This window comes from Malus domestica, chromosome 15, assembly GCF_042453785.1.
Source record: "Malus domestica chromosome 15, GDT2T_hap1".
Taxonomy (NCBI): domain Eukaryota; kingdom Viridiplantae; phylum Streptophyta; class Magnoliopsida; order Rosales; family Rosaceae; genus Malus; species Malus domestica.
Genome location: NC_091675.1, coordinates 10550145 through 10565603, shown reverse-complemented (window position 1 = coordinate 10565603; position 15459 = coordinate 10550145). Strand labels below are relative to the sequence as shown.

At 38.9% G+C, this 15459-nt stretch overlaps 3 protein-coding genes, 1 long non-coding RNA gene and 1 other non-coding gene across 9 annotated transcripts; 1 reads left to right on the top strand and 4 right to left on the bottom strand.

The window, feature by feature from the left end:
* Positions 1-72: 72 nt before the first annotated feature.
* Positions 73-4982, bottom strand: LOC103456328 (inositol 1,3,4-trisphosphate 5/6-kinase 4). 5 transcript variants are annotated; one of them, XM_008396034.4, is made up of 15 exons: positions 4787-4982; positions 4634-4698; positions 4311-4435; positions 4067-4205; positions 3816-3851; positions 3458-3662; positions 3265-3365; positions 3070-3138; positions 2520-2722; positions 1877-2030; positions 1511-1624; positions 1185-1247; positions 839-984; positions 587-734; positions 73-497 (listed from the first exon to the last, which is right to left on the bottom strand). In XM_008396034.4, exons 4-15 carry the CDS (start codon positions 4199-4201, stop codon positions 357-359), a joined length of 1515 nt encoding a protein of 504 aa, XP_008394256.3. In that variant the 5' UTR covers positions 4202-4205; positions 4311-4435; positions 4634-4698; positions 4787-4982; the 3' UTR covers positions 73-356. The 5 variants fall into 5 exon arrangements, with proteins under 5 accessions (XP_008394256.3, XP_008394257.3, XP_028950191.2 ...); XM_008396035.4 differs by having other exon boundaries at positions 4311-4425; positions 4787-4960; XM_029094358.2 differs by lacking the exon at positions 4311-4435 and having other exon boundaries at positions 4787-4975.
* A 1484-nt stretch (positions 4983-6466) lies between these two features.
* Positions 6467-9534, bottom strand: LOC103431359 (probable uridine nucleosidase 2). The gene is made up of 9 exons (XM_029093718.2): positions 9212-9534; positions 8963-9078; positions 8810-8869; positions 7996-8181; positions 7808-7912; positions 7621-7717; positions 7135-7242; positions 6909-7044; positions 6467-6782 (listed from the first exon to the last, which is right to left on the bottom strand). The coding sequence occupies exons 1-9, from the start codon at positions 9270-9272 to the stop codon at positions 6674-6676; spliced, it is 978 nt and encodes a 325-aa protein (XP_028949551.2). The 5' UTR covers positions 9273-9534; the 3' UTR covers positions 6467-6673.
* A 116-nt stretch (positions 9535-9650) lies between these two features.
* Positions 9651-12299, top strand: LOC103431358 (uncharacterized). The gene has a single exon (XM_008369506.4). It carries the CDS (start codon positions 10062-10064, stop codon positions 12051-12053), a length of 1992 nt encoding a protein of 663 aa, XP_008367728.3. The 5' UTR covers positions 9651-10061; the 3' UTR covers positions 12054-12299.
* Positions 12300-13915: 1616 nt separating this feature from the next.
* Positions 13916-15267, bottom strand: LOC139192248 (uncharacterized). The gene is made up of 2 exons (XR_011576271.1): positions 14621-15267; positions 13916-14463 (listed from the first exon to the last, which is right to left on the bottom strand). It is a non-coding gene; the product is annotated as an uncharacterized lncRNA (long non-coding RNA).
* On the bottom strand, positions 14962-15142 carry MIR827 (microRNA MIR827). Its single transcript, NR_120977.1, has one exon. It is a non-coding gene; the product is annotated as a microRNA MIR827 (primary transcript).
* Positions 15268-15459: the final 192 nt, after the last annotated feature.

Below are 15459 nucleotides of genomic sequence, written 5' to 3'. Positions count from 1 at the left end.
CCCATTGTTGAAACTTTACCCCTATTGTTCATTCCATCCTGTATCACGAATCACGATTCCCGACTTCCAAAATAAGTAATCTTCGGAGAATTCATATTGGTATAACCAGCTAAGGTTCGGTACAACAACATCAAAACCGAAGATGATCTTAAAACGACCAAAGAAAGTAGAAGGGAGAAAGAAAAAAATCCTCGACTTCTCAGAGAGAGCAATGCATGGAATAAAAATACACAAGTTATCTTGACCTTCAAGGCTAGTACAAGCAACTCTTGCTTCCGTTAAACTGTTGTCACGACCAAACTTCATCTTCATTAACAAACTACTTGCACGGCGAGGCGGAGTCAATACACTAGCCGCTACTTATTTCTTCCTTTTAATTCAAACTTCTTCTTAATCGCACCCCAAAACGCAGGGATAGCAACTTCGTTGGGAACTTCCTTGAATGATGGGAGGTAATTTACATCGACAATGACATGGTCGCCGGTGCCTTCCTCAATCTGCACACACATGATAGGAAAAGAGGGTCAAAGGGTGGGACACAAAACATCCCAACCACACATCAACGTATGATTTCAGCTTTACTCACAACAACATCGAAGCCGAAGATGGTCAGCTCAAGATTTCTCATAAGCCAATTAGCTGCACTAGTAACCAACTCAAGATCAATAGTGGCCTTTGAGCTATTACCATCTCCAGAACTCAGGTTCCCTTTTGCAGTGGGTAAGGATTTTAAGCTGCGAAGGAAAGATCACCACGTCATGGGTCACCGAGTACATGTATCAACAAACTAAGACCAAAAGGAGAGGTAGAGGAGTAGAAGGGGAAGCAAACGTTCCACCTGTCAAAGACTAAAGGTTTGAGCTCCGTACTTCCAGATAATTTTTTCAAACCATCTGCATTCGGAGTAGAGCTCTTAACTGCATGATAAACTTTCTCACCCAACACGTAAAATTTGTAGAGCGTTGATGAATGATCCACATATTCCTGCAATTCCAATAATTTGCAAAGAAAAACCCTGTAAGCTAGCATGCATGAACACATGTGACAAAACATACCTGAACTTTAGCACTTATTTTTTTTAATAGAAAAACATTGCATTAGGTTAGAACAAATGGACTCCTATACCAAACATATCGGGTAGAAGCTATACCAAATTCATCAAATGAAAATTAAATCTTTTTCACCTGTATAATTGCTGGAAGAGGAACAGTCAAATCCTTGAAATCTTCAACTCTAAAAACTATTGCCTGTAATGTAAGGGTTGAATTTTTAGTTTAAACAATACGACAGAGATGGTGAATTTGGATGAAGAACAAATAGCAATTTGATAAACACGTATGCTTCCCAAATCTCATTTCAATATTACTGCCTCAGCAATAGTTCAATTCAATTCATTTAGCAAATATTTAAAGACCTTTCAATGCAATCCAATATGACGCGGGAAAGAGAAAATAGTATTTGCAGCAATGTGACTACAATCCCTTTCTTTTACTAATAAATAAAGCATTACCATGCTATGAGCATCGGCCACACCACAAGCAACTTGAGGTTTTACTATACTTGGAAGAGCTAACTTGGCTTCAGATAGGCTTTGAACCAAATCAGACTGGTTAAAATCATCAACCTGCGCATGTATAAATAAAAATGATATTTAAAATAAACCATTCTTGTTGTTATATACACAAAAAGCTCAATCATGTCCTTAAGATAGCCAGTGACTTAGTAGACTACGCTTACAGGATAAATCCATGATTATTTATGCCGAAAATTGCTAAAATGTTTACTGAGAAAGTATCTGCAACTTAAATATCAAGAGATTTCTTTTAACTTGTGAAAACATTGTGAAAGCAGAAAATGCACATGCACACACGCACACCTTAAGAAAATTAGGCCCCCTAATTGCGCAGCAACCGGCGGTCTTGAGATCCTCCAACCCAAGTAGAATCTGTTGAATTTTCAATCGATCTACTACAGGATAAATGGAGCTAAGTGGGTCAATCACACAGAGGTCTAGGTGATGTTCCATATATCTGTGTAAGAAACAAAAGGATATTAAAAACAACCCAAATGGACATTACTACGTTATATAGTGCTCTTTTGCATACTCCAATTCCGGGCACGCTTTGGTGCATGGTATCAAAATGGTTAATTGATTACAAAGTACAAGAAATCATGACTGTATGAATATGAAGAAGAAAGTCTAAAACTAACATTAGAGGGAGGGATACATTTACGGGAAGAGTATAAACTACAAACTTATGCATTTACATTTACTGATGTATACCATGTCACAAAAGTAGGCACGAGTATAAACACCACAAAGTGGAAATTCATCTCAAATGCTATGCATACAATGGAATAGGAGAAAAGTACTACATGTTAATGTCTTAACGCGATTCACATTAGCTCTTCTATGGAAATAGGGATGCCAGATACTGTTAAGATGCTTATTTCTTCTGGTAGTGAGCCAACTACTCTCTATGGAGGAAAAAATCAGACTGAAAAACTTAACAAGTTACCTTTGCAATTCCTGCATTCCCCTGCTGTATGTTATGCTGGTAGAAGATGGTAAAGATCCATCCAAATTAATGGATATAATTTCATCAGTTGCTTTATGGAGAACTACATCAACTTCTTGTAACTGAGGTGCTAGAGGGAGATCAAATGTGAGGGGAACGAACATCAACCCATCTTGAGTAGGATACATAGGGAATGCACCCCTCTGAAAAAAATCAAGATGACTTGTAAGCTTCAAATACAATCATGTATACGTCTGATTGATTCATAAATACACACAATCACTTAGAATGCCAACCCCAGAAAATCAGATCAACCTGATAAATTTCCTCAACTCAAAATTACTAGAATTTCCAGTTAAATAATTACAGCCATTCAATCTATCATGGTAATTTTACAAGTGCAAAAAGTCAAGGGAATAGTGACTCAAAGCGTTTCAGAAAGCACAATCATATTTGCACGATACCAAGTATCAATGTTTTCTTCCTTTTGTCTTTTCAATATGTTCTTCTCTCCTAGCACTGATTACCTTCAATTTTATAGAAAGCTCACCTTAGCGAAATCCTCTTCACGAGACGGCTTCATAATATAACCAACTGTCACAACGCTGTTTCCAAATGCCTGTTTTCCATGTGAAGCATAAGATTCAACGTTACAAGAAATATAGAAGAAAAGTCTAATACATAAAAACAAATAGCCAAAGGCAGTAGGAATAGTAGTATATGGACAGCAGTTCCTCTTAAAAACCTTTCTATTTATTTGGCAAATAGTCAAAGGCAACTCGCGTAGTTTGTTAATATACACCGTGCTTGAACTCTCACATGCGGATGCGGTGCTGCCTTCAACATCTGAAACCAAGATAATTTGCAGTTGAGCCAACAACAGGACGTCATTGACTCACAAAGCATTGTTGGGGAAAACATGAAAGTGCGATACTCACTGAGAAGCGTGATAAGCCAACCGCATTTGCTTAGTTTAGGAAACATGTATTCCTTGTTGTTGGATACTATATACAAAATCCGGCCTCCGGTATTAGGCCAAGCTAGCATAACCTCGTGTATAGCATCGTCTATAGAGGATGCGGATTCATCTAAGAGGAAGCAATGGATGGAATATTGCGCCGCAATTTCTTTGAGAATACTAACCTATATATGACAAGATACAAGATTGAATATTGTCAGAGCTCAGACAGATAGTGTGATCATTCTTTCTTTTATTTCCTTGTTTAATTTAGATCGAAGAAGAAGGTGTAAGTGTAAGTAACAACAAAGGATGTGGAGGAAAATGAGAAGCTTTACCTTATGAGCTTCAAGACCTGCTCCATAAGAAATTCCCTGCATTCAAAGATAAGCCAAAACAGAGAATAAAAAAGATTAATTAACAATAATTTCGTTATTTTGGTAGGGAAAGTTGTCAGGTAAGAATGACAGGCTGAATTACATTGGGCAGAAGAATAAATGGAAATGAAAAATTAAGCAGATGGACAAAATTGGAACCAAAAGAGCGAAAGGGAAAGTAGTAGTAGACTAGTAGGAGGAGGAGTACCGACCGTAGGAACGTTGGAATGGCGGAGCTTATGAAGCAGAAAGTGGGCGTCTGGTTGCAAGTTGACATTGGTACCTCCAAAAAGTACACACTCGTCCAATATCACTCCTCCTACACCGCCACCGCCAACACCCGCCATCTCTCTGTCCAAGACGTAAATTAGTGACGGAAGGAAGAAACAACCATCACCCATAGATAAAAGCGATGAGAAGAAAGGGAGATTCGACCATTGATGACATCCTTCTCACCAGGAATCGAACTTGTGCCTGGAGAGTCCAGACAAGCGAATTCTGTTTTTACAGGTACAAGAGCCCTGCTTCATATGCCACTTTGCGGCACCACTGATCTTGGATTTCACAACCTCTAAATCCAACTGAATCAGATGTAAAACAAATTCGAATATAATTTTCTAAATTCAGATTCAAAAGAATGTAGCGAAATTTCTAATCGTTGAATTGGATTAGACAAAATCCAGAAAAAAAAATCTAAAGCCCAATTATATTAAATCACAAATTTGAAGCAGATTTTGACATGCAATAGGTGAATAATATAGGAATCGTTTCAGACTAACCTTGATGGCGGGCGTCGGAGGAATCGTCCAATTACCGTCGGAAAGCTTGAATCCGAACAAAGCTCCTAGGGTATAAGGAGATGCATGTTGATAGAATTTTCTTACTGCAAAGAATTCAAACAAAGGAAAGTAAAAGCTGCTTGGGAACCTTACCAAAGTGAAAGGGCAGAAGTTTCCAGACGATATAGAGGGGTTAAGAGCATAGATGGTGAAAGCAATCTGTTTGATTTTTTTTCTCCTTGAATCATTGTTTAGCTGCTCAACTTTTTTCTAACTATCAACGTTGATCAGTGGGGGTTGTATCTCAAAAATGATAATTTCGGAAATACAAGTTTAGGATGTGAGGACCATTTGGTAGTTAAATTCGGCGGTATAAAGTGAGGTGTGATTCACACGTCCATTTTACTTTTTATATATTTTTTTTAATTTTTAATCGTCGGATCGAATGAATTGAAGAAGATCAATAAATATAAATCAATAAAAGGTATGTGAGAAGTAAAAAGAAATGTGTGCATAGCACACCCTTATAAAGTATTACGTTTGGCTGAGATGCCCACGAAATGACATCTTACATGTGCATCATATATCATACTCAAACACCATGGGGTAAATGTAAAAATTATCTTTTGAAGGCAGAAATGCAATTTAGCATTATCTGATCATCAGATCAGAACGTGGCTTTGTGAAACAATGTCATTATTATCTTCTTTGCGAACCGAGGCGAAGAGACACCTATGAAGTTTAATTCATCTACTTGTAACATTACATTTTGAACAAGGTGAAACTTTCGAAACGTCAATTTCATGTTTTCTTCATCAAAAATAATCTTTCTTAACAAACGTGTTTGTAGTTTCAATGGTTAGGTTTTTATTCTATAATGGAGAGTAACAGTGGTTTAGAAAGTTGAATAAGATAATAATTTTTGATATACATGTTAAAAGTAATTTGGGATGTATTTAACAATTTTTTTTTTTTTAAATCTTATAAGGTTGACATTGTCATTGCATATTAGGATATATAAGTTATTTAATATTAAATTTTAAATTTCTTGCGATCGACGTCGGGGCATCGCTGAAAAACATCCACCCAACCTACGCCAAAAATTCAGCCAAACAACTCCTCAAAAATGATGGAAAGACAACTCCAACAATCTTCACAGAGCATCATAGATGTCGGAACAGTAGCAACGAACCAAAGGAAGCTGGTGAGAGAATTCATTAGCAACAAAGTCATCGAAGGCAATAAAGTTGTCGAAGACAAATCCATGGGAGGTGGTGGTGAAAACACCCGAGCTGGAGCAACATGCACTTCTCGATCCATGAAAGGTGGTGGTGTGATCACCTGGTCTAGTAGTTGGGAAAGGATTTCAAGCTTGTATTTCACATGACACTAGGTTCAATTACAGGCACTCGTGAATCATACAATGGTGACAAAGGGAGGCTGAAATGCCTCTGTAAGTCATTCCGGCCATAGAAATGGTAGATTGACATGACGAATCCACCAGCTAAAGTTTTTTATTTTAATTTTTTAAGCATTAATATTTAGGTTGATATATAGTTTGAGCGTGTTTAATTGTAAGGAATAGATTTATAAGATGGAATTATCATTTGCATTTATTAACAACCGAATGAATGAAATGATTAATTGTTACCACATCATCATACCCTACGTGGTGACATAGTTGCAAAACAAAGGTATATGGATAACTACGGGAGTTGTATATCACATATTCATTCTCGTAACTCAAAGGTATATGGATAACTACGTGGTGACATAGTTCCATGATTAATTACTTGTCACCACGAAAAACCATTGCCACCAACACAAAGAAACAGACTAGAAACCATTTTATTCTCACAATTGTACGAAGCACATGATTAATTGTACATGATAGTGCTGCAGAAGTATACAAACAGGATGCCTTAAACACCAAGCAAGCACAACACAACCTAACAGCAGTGACGAACACGAACCAGCTGGAGTCTGGAGCCAAGTACTTGAGGCTCAAACCCGCGGCATGTGCAGCTTAAGCAGAGCACTTCAAGACTCAATGAGCCGTTCCATAACCAATTTCAAAACTGTGGGGGCATCAACCGTCACTGCTACCTTCACTGTGGGTTTATCACACCACTCCGTCACCTCACCAAACCTATATGTATCGACATTAGTTACATAGAAATATATCAACAGGATTTAGATGCATATAAAACAATGGTATACCTCTACTAGGCTACCGTTTTACCCTTTATCTGGAACACGAATAGAAGGGCTCTACCTTTTCTGTTTGTTGTACAAAATTGTGAGTCCTCTTGTGATGCCATTTGTCTGGACTCTAACAACACCCTCCATGTAAGTGAAAAGTGAAGGATTAACGGCTGCAACGAGTACTGCAGGATCATGAAGATAAACTCCTACACCATGATTAAATCAACCATCAGTATGTCCAAAATTTAAGGAAATTTCATTCCATTTGGGTTTCATCGACACTTTAGTGAACTAACCTTTTGTGCTATAGGCATCGTGATGGTAGGAGAAGTACACATCCAAAATTTTGCACAAGTATTGAGCAAACTTTCCATTTGACATTGCCAGCGTTTCTCGATCAGCATCTTCATGTAGCATAATGACAGTAAAATAAACTGGATTATAATGATTTATGTAATATGAAGTTTTCTTAAAGGAATTTTAATTATCAAGCGGCCATTTCCAACATACTGCTTTCACTGATACCAGAACTTTATCCAGAGAAATGATCAATTTGGCACAAAACAGCAAATTACCGGCATGGATTCCAGGAGGTGTATTTTAGGATTTCCAGAAGAACTATACAAGGAAGTGGATTTTGTGGAATTTTTACATACAGGCTAATTGATTGAACTCCTGGTGAGGTTTAAAGGCTCTGCGAAAAGTGTTCTCGAAGGCTGTGCTAGAAATCCCAAATCTGAAGTATACTTGTTAGAAGGACTAGAAATTTTGCAACATAGTACCTGTCAAGACAACTTGATGGGTCACATTAATCCCCATAGCCAAAATATCTGCTCCACATGTAAATACCATATCTGCAGCATCTGGATCCCCAAAGATCTGGTTTCCAAATGTAAAGCGAGTTGCAGAAACTCAAGTTGAAGTCTTTAAAAATTCGAATCTTAGATGCAAATAGTTTAAGCAACTTACATTGGCCTCTGCTGCTGGATTTACATTCCCATTGACTGCAAAAGCACCGCCAAGAAGAATAATCTGCCCTATGTTCTTTGCAAATGCAGGGTCTAGTTGAGTAGCCTACATTAAGGGATGTACTGTATTACAAACGATTAAAAATAATTTTGAAAATAAAAAACCATGCAACGTATCAAGAATCTGACCAGTGCAATATTTGTAAGAGGGCCCAATGCTACCACAGTGACCTTTCCAGGGTAAAGGCTTGCTTGTTCAACCAGAAAAGCTGCTGCCGACTGTTCAATTGGCTTTCCTTTTGGTGGGGGAAAATTTTGGTTGCCAAGTCCATCCACACCATGAACAAAATCAGCAATACGAAGTTTTGTACCTTTCTTTTCATGGAAAAAGATGAAATAATTGATGAGTTATGAATCTACATACAGTAGCCTGTCAATACATGCAAGAACATGGCTTAACATACTGGTTTAGGGTGGTGTATTCAATTGGGATTTTGAGGGATTTTAATTCTTTTAATGAATCTATGGGTATTCAATCAAGATTTTAAGTGATTCTTTGACATTCGAGGCGTATTCAATTAAAATTTTAAGATAGTTTATTAAAATACTTAGAAATCTGGGTGTATTCAATTAAGATTTTAAAGAAGTTTATAACATTTCAGGTGTATTCAATTAGAAATTGATTTTAAAGAATTTGAGAAAGTTGAGGAATTAGAGGGAATTGGAGAGATTTCGTAGTTATTTTAAGCATCCACAAATCTCACCTCTTCCCATGAGATTTCGAGGGAATTGAATCAAAATTGTATATAGAATCTCTACAAATCAATTAAACTCCATAAAAATCCATGGATTTATAAATTCATTAAAGCCTCTCAAATTCTCAATTGAATACAACCCCATAAACAAATGCGATATGAAGACACTACAAAACCGAAAAACAGCTCAAGGCAGAAAACAATAGGGGGAAGACAAGAAGAAGTTGAACCATGGGTTGAGAACATACAGTTATTGTGACGTGAGATCCTTCAGCCACCGGAATATCGGTTCTCCCTGCAACCTCCAACTAAACCCGAAGTACAAGTACGCAACCAAGACAGTCAACAAAATGCCTAATGCAAAGCGAGATAGAAAGAAAAAGCAGATGTTGTAAGATTACCAAATGCAAGGCATTTCTCGTGGCGAGAGTGGTATAAACATTGCCATAAATAGTAGTAATTCCAATCACTTGCACTTCCGGGGACTGTAACGCCACAAATATGGCCATGGCATCGTCTGCATGCGCAGACGGCATAAAAACACAAATTCAGAATCCTCCCTTGATTTTCTGATCCCCTCCCCCATAAAACACAGATTAATCAAACATACAGAAAAGAAAAGAAAAGAAATTGATAGCATCCCAACTTACCGATACCAGGGTCGGTGTCAATGATGATCTTCTTGGCTTCCCTCTCTGCCCCGTCTGCCATGCTGATGCTGAAACTGAAAGTCTGGATCAATCCAACAGTCGAAGGAAACCACTTTCTGGATTGGATTGGATTGATCGTACGAGAACCAATTAAAATGGTTGGGAATTGGGATGATTCAATTCGAATTGCACGTTTGTTCGTGCTCTGCGCTCTGCAGTGGCGTGAAAGCTGATCTCACTGCCGCTTTTATTTTACGCGTTATATTGATCAGCTGATCGCTGTCGGCGTGGGTCATAAGCTATAGGAAGCACCACTCAGCCGCACTCGGTAAAGTGATGGCATTTCAGAAAATATGTCAGTAATAAATGGGCATGTTGGTCAAACGAAGATGACCTTTTCCTTTACAAAGAAAATTTTCAGAGTACGGGAAACACGGTACACTAATTGTCAATGGTTGAAATTTTTTTCACACCTGTACCTTTAGGATCAGACCGTTACAAACTTACGGCAAGAATCCCTTCCTGCTAATCCATTAAATTCAAGGATTTTAACTGTTAAAATTTGATTTAACAGTTAAAATTATTATCACTTTTAAAATGATACTTATTTATGATCGTTTAATCAAATTTTATCGGTCTAGATTTCCAAACTTTGTGGATTGAAATTAGGAAGAGAGTATCCTCTGAAAACTTACACTCCCCTTTGCGGTTTTACCCTCCCTCCTCGGTCTCTGAAAAATCTCTCCCCTTTACTGCTTCACCTTCCCTCCCTTGTCCCTCCCTCCGTCAGATTTTCAAATCATTTGGTTTGGTTCAGATCTGCTGAGTGACGGCCTCCACACCACAGGCTATGAACCGATCGTTGTCGTCAAAGCTCGCCAAGAAAGCCACTCCGGCCCCGCCAATGGCGACGGCGAACAAGAAGAAGAAGCAAAAGGAGCAGAGCCGTCGAGATCCACTACGGGATCTCAATGCCGTCACCGTTGGCACTAGCAACACTGGCAGCGACGCTTCTTCTTCAATCTCGGTCGAAGCCCCGCGAGGTTGCCTCAGGTTCCTTCTCTCTCATTCTTCTTCCTCTAATTCAAAAACCCCTCTTTACACACCTAAAACTCTCTCCAAAACCCCTAAATCAGCTCCTGCTGTAAGGCCTACAAGACCATCAAAATCCAAGGATAACCGTTCCAAATTCAATGCTTTGGAAAACCCAGAGAAACCCACCTCACGAAATGCAAGTAAATCTAAGAATAATTCTTCTAGAAGTGGACCAAAGTCGAAAACTTGTTCAGTTTCAAAATCAAATGGAAATTCCCTGAGTAAGTTAGAATCTGGGTCTGAGGTGGAAGGTAGAATTGTAAGGGTGGTGGGCAATGCAGGTCAGCCCACTGAGCTCAAATCAGATGGTATTGATGGAAATTTTACTCCTTTGAGTAAGATACCGACTGGGTTGGGTTTGGACTCCAAGGCTGATAAGGCTGAGGATGTGCTCGAGAATTCTGACAAATCTAATAGTAGAACCCCACCAGTTCAGGCCTCCGTATCTCCAGAGATACAATGCGGATCATCTGTGGTGTCCACGAGCAAGCTTGCTTGTTATTCTGCTGGTCATGTCCTTTCAGGGATCACTGACAAGAGGAAGTGCAGAGCTAAAGGAATTCTCAGTGTAGGACAGAATGATTCGGGCTTCAGTAAAGGGAAGGCTTTAGGCAGCTTTGAGGATGATGCCGACGACGCAGATGATGAAGGTGATGGTCATGTTGATGGAACTGGCAAAGGGGTTGTTGGCAATCTGGATGCTTGGGTTGTTCCTTTACCTACTGAAGCTTCAATGCATTGGCTTTTGTCACCGTGTGATGAAGAGGATGAGGATCACAAGGAGCATTCCGATAATAGCTTACAGAATTCTGTAGGTTCCGTGAATCTTTATTCTCCATTTTCAACCTCAGGTCGTCATGGATTTTCTTCAGATGTATGTGAAAAAACTAACACGGGAAGTACTACTAATTGTAGCAGGAGGAGAACTCCAATTTCTCCTAGTTTTCATGAAGTTCTGGAGCCCGTAAATGAGCATGTTGGTGTTTTGGCTTCTCCACATTGCACGCCTTGTTGTGAGGCTGTAACCTTGGACGAGGAGAGAAAACACCACTATGGCTATGACGGTGAGACTTCTCCATTTTCTATGTTTTCACTGGACAGTGGCAATGTTATCCGTACTCCTCTATCAGGCTCGAGTATAGAAAATCATAGGAAACACTACTTTGATTCTGAACTGAGTTCAGTGGCTGAAGCTATTCAGATGGCAAGCTTGTCCCCGGAGACGAACAGTCATGCACTGATTGAGGATCAGATTGAATCCAGTTTCCAGTTTGAATGTCTAACCACCGCTTGCGGTTCAATCAGTCAATTGCATAAAGTTTTGGATGATCGCGCTTCCTGGCTCTCCAACTCTACACTAGAGAATATATCACAATCGGAGATGAGGATATCATGGAGAGAAGGGTTAATGAGTCGTATCTACGATATGGATGAAGATGATTGCTGCAGATGTTTATCCGATGAAGAGGAAGATATTAATGGGTGCGGCAAAGATCCATTAAAAAAGGAAGAAGCAAGTCAAAGTCCTGAACTCAATGTCCAGGTAGGGGAAGAAGATGAGAATGTAACTTTTAAGTTGTGGACGGCAGAAGTTTTGGATGATGAAGGAGGCGGCATTCATCCTAAGTTGTCATCAAGAGTGTGTGCTACTGCTGAGTCGATAAGCACTGATGGCGGTGGGGGGTTGCTTGCTTCAGGGGATTCAGATTGGAGTCAGTGCTACAAGAATGAGCTGTTCAATGCATAACACAGATTACTTCCTTTGATCTCTTCTCTGGTATGTTACTAGTTGCAGTAGAGCAAGTGCGACAATCCTTGACAGGTCCAGAGTGGTTGTTTTTGTTTCGTTTTTCCTGCAGGAGGAAATGGAGAAACATTATTACCGCTTGCATGCACTGTTGTATCCATAGTTGTTATAATTTGAGTTATGTATGACATAAATTCTCTCCGATTCAATTTAATTGAGGTGTTTCAAATTCTGCGAATGCAGGCATATTTGTGAGTTTTTCTTTTCTAAGTTACAGGAAGGAAGCTTAAGAATGGTAAAAGTTGAAAAGGTATGGTAAAAGTATAAGAAAGGTGGCTACTGGCTACTGCTACTGTACTGCCTGCTTGGTCTTGGATGGACTCATGGTGTGATGTCTTTCATTGCCAAACAAACAAATAAAGGCAGGGAGGCAGGGCAGGCAATCGGCGAAATTCCAAACGGGGCCAAATGCCAATGGGCGGGTGGGTGGAAGAAAAGCAAAAACCTATGTATGCTGGACTGGACCAAGTAAACTAATAGATACTTAAGAGACTAATATTTATTTAATCACATTTCAAAGTTGGTTTTGCGTGTTGTACAAGTAAATAGATACTTGGAGAGTATAGTAATACTACAATTACATCTCATACATACCCTCCTTCTCCTGCAATCTGCATATTAGATTAGATTATAGATCATTAAGAGGCAAGAGGCAGCTGCAAAAAATTAGCAAGTTTAAAACTAGCTAGCTTATTTTTATATTATTCTTATTATTTTTATTATTTTTATTTTAAAAATATTATTAATATTAACTTAAGGGGGAAGTTTCGAAACTATTAAGAAAGAGGGAGGAGGAAGTTTCAAACCTAAGACGCATAAGTAAAAACTCAACACCTTATCCACTATGATATTAGACCACATACAACTAGCTAGCTAATTTGTTTTCCAAAATATAAAGGAGGATGATAAAACGATTACTCCATACTCTAGTGATGATGAATAAATTCAGTTTGACGAACATTTCACGAGTTGTTCATTTTCTTCTCTCTATCTTTTGTTCATTAACTAATTAGAATGAATTTATAAATACACAAATGTAAAGCCTTTGTGTAGTATTGTATTATGTCCCTTTCCACTTATTATTGTGATGGGATGAAAAGGTCTTGGCCCTTGGGATGGAGATGGTATTGGGTGCGGTACGCGGAGCAGGGTGTCGTGAGAGTGGGGTGAGATCCTAAACGAGCCATGATTAGCATGACAAATCAGATGATGGAATAGAGAAGGTTTTTTGTGTTTTGGTTGGTGTGGAATGATCTGATCCAATCTCCGAACCTTAGACTCTCCCCCTAAGGTCAAAATTTGTGTTCAGATTTCTCTCCAACCGAGCGAACTTTGTAACGACATTTCCTAATATATAACATCTATCGTTTCCTTAAAAATTAAAAAATTAAAAAAAAAAGAAAGAAGTTTTCTCCCATTCTATTCTACGAACCAGGATCATCTCCTGAGCAATTCCCTAGGAATTCCGCAATCTTGTCCGTTCATCATATATCGTGCGGTCAGAAATCATTTAAATTTTAAATTTTAAAATTCAAATATGAATAGTACCTAACGAAAACTGACCGCACGATATAAAATGAACAGACAAAATTACGAGATCCCTAAGAAATTGCTCAAGATCCTGGTTCCTATTCTACAAGTATGAAGTCAAATATAAAAACTGGCGCGTGGGACTTGGTCCAATGAATCACAAAACAAACCAAACACTTATATATCTATTTTTTATATTTAATTAGGGCCAGCTGGCGACGGGCGATTTCATTTCTTTATAATATATATTGCAAAGAGTATTCTTCTCTCTTGAGCTACCTGGAGCCTACAACAGCCTAAGAGAGTATACGGATCGATCGATAAGCTTCAGTAGAGCAGACGAGACTGGAGGAGATCCAATAGGTAATTATAATTATGGAGGGTCTAATCCCACTGGTTTACAAGGCAATGAAGGGGAACAGAACTCGCCGCCAGTACATCTGCCTCTCCTCCTCCTCCGCTTCATTAGCAGCAGCAGCAGCACCACCACCACCACCACCACCACCACCGGTATCAGGTCAAACTAGTCATTACAACATCGCTGACTTCTACATCGATCGCAACAGTTACGTCTCTGTCCCCGAACCTGCACCTTCAGCTGATCAACATCATCATCTTCCAACGATATATAATGTCAACGGTACATCTGCCCCGCGGGATCAGTCGTCCACAACCACAAACATTACCAATCATGGTGGTCGTCAGTTTCAACACCGCCGACACAAATCTGTTACTCTCGGTTCTGCTTCCAACTCTATGCAAGGATTCTCGTCATCGGTGGACGCTGATGATTCCATTAATTCTCCTCCTCAAAAGCAACCTGTCCAGTTTCAGGGCCATAGACGAATATTCTCGTGCATCAGTGGTGGTGCCTAGGCCTAGCAGTAGCTAGCTAAAGCTAATTAGCAATGTTGTACCTCAGAGCTCAAAGTGCTGATTATTTCAATCACAGATTTATTGAATGCTGTAAGAGGTACCTCTGCTGTCTGCTCTCTTCTTGTATCTATCTCTTCTCTGCTTTCGTCTCGTATATAATTTTCCTGGAAAATTACTAGCGGTTGAATATGCAATGTATATATACAAGGAGTTGAAGTTATACATGTTCCTCGTTCGAATATATATTGAAACATAAGCATTTACATATAATATGTGTGTATATATATATATGTATGTATATAGAAGTTATAAAAAGGAACAGGAACTTTCAAAACTTAAACAAACACTGCTAGAGAAAAGCTTAGCTAGTTTTATGGCTGTAACTGTAAAGCCAGTAATCGATGAGATGGTGAGACAGAACAGGAGAGATAGATATAAATTGCTTGCATCATGAATGTGTTCGTTGATGGTCATCTAATCAGAACGTCCGCCATGGGTCAAATATACAATACTGCATGTATATATACAACATATACAAACACAAATTATATATTGAAGCCAGCAGATGGATGGAACCATGGAATAACTAGGTGACCAGCAACAAACATATCCACTGCTGCAAATTACCACCACCAATACTCGGTAGCCCGCTCGGTCGCGCACAAGTTTGGCAAAATAGTGCCTCCATATAAACAAGCAGTAAAACAACTAGTATAGTAGTGATAAGGAGAAAGATAGATGGTAGAAAACCTAGAGCTTCAGATTCAGCCTGCACTGGGTATTCTGACATTGAATAATGTATAAAAAGGAATATGCCAAGCATCATTCCCTTGGCTAAAACGGCATATACTTGAGAATCAAACTTGTCTCTCTCTGTCAGTTTTACTGGTTGGTAGGAAGTTGGAAGTTGGAACATGGAATGGTTGTTTCGAGTCAGCGA

Excerpts from the sequence above, each read along its gene's own strand:
- LOC103456328 (XM_008396034.4), bottom strand. The coding sequence starts at position 4,201 with ATGGCGGGTGTTGGCGGTGGCGGTGTAGGAGGAGTGATATTGGACGAG. Across the intron at positions 3,663-3,815 it reads CAGGTCTTGAAGCTCATAAG|GTTAGTATTCTCAAAGAAAT; the intron begins GTAAAGCTTCTC and ends TGTCATATATAG. Across the intron at positions 2,723-3,069 it reads GTGAAGAGGATTTCGCTAAG|AGGGGTGCATTCCCTATGTA; the intron begins GTGAGCTTTCTA and ends GATTTTTTTCAG.
- LOC103431359 (XM_029093718.2), bottom strand. The coding sequence starts at position 9,272 with ATGGCAGACGGGGCAGAGAGGGAAGCCAAGAAGATCATCATTGACACC. Across the intron at positions 8,182-8,809 it reads GATCTCACGTCACAATAACT|AAAGGTACAAAACTTCGTAT; the intron begins GTATGTTCTCAA and ends TTCCATGAAAAG. Across the intron at positions 7,718-7,807 it reads ATCCAGCAGCAGAGGCCAAT|ATCTTTGGGGATCCAGATGC; the intron begins GTAAGTTGCTTA and ends TTTGGAAACCAG.
- LOC103431358 (XM_008369506.4), top strand. The coding sequence starts at position 10,062 with ATGAACCGATCGTTGTCGTCAAAGCTCGCCAAGAAAGCCACTCCGGCC.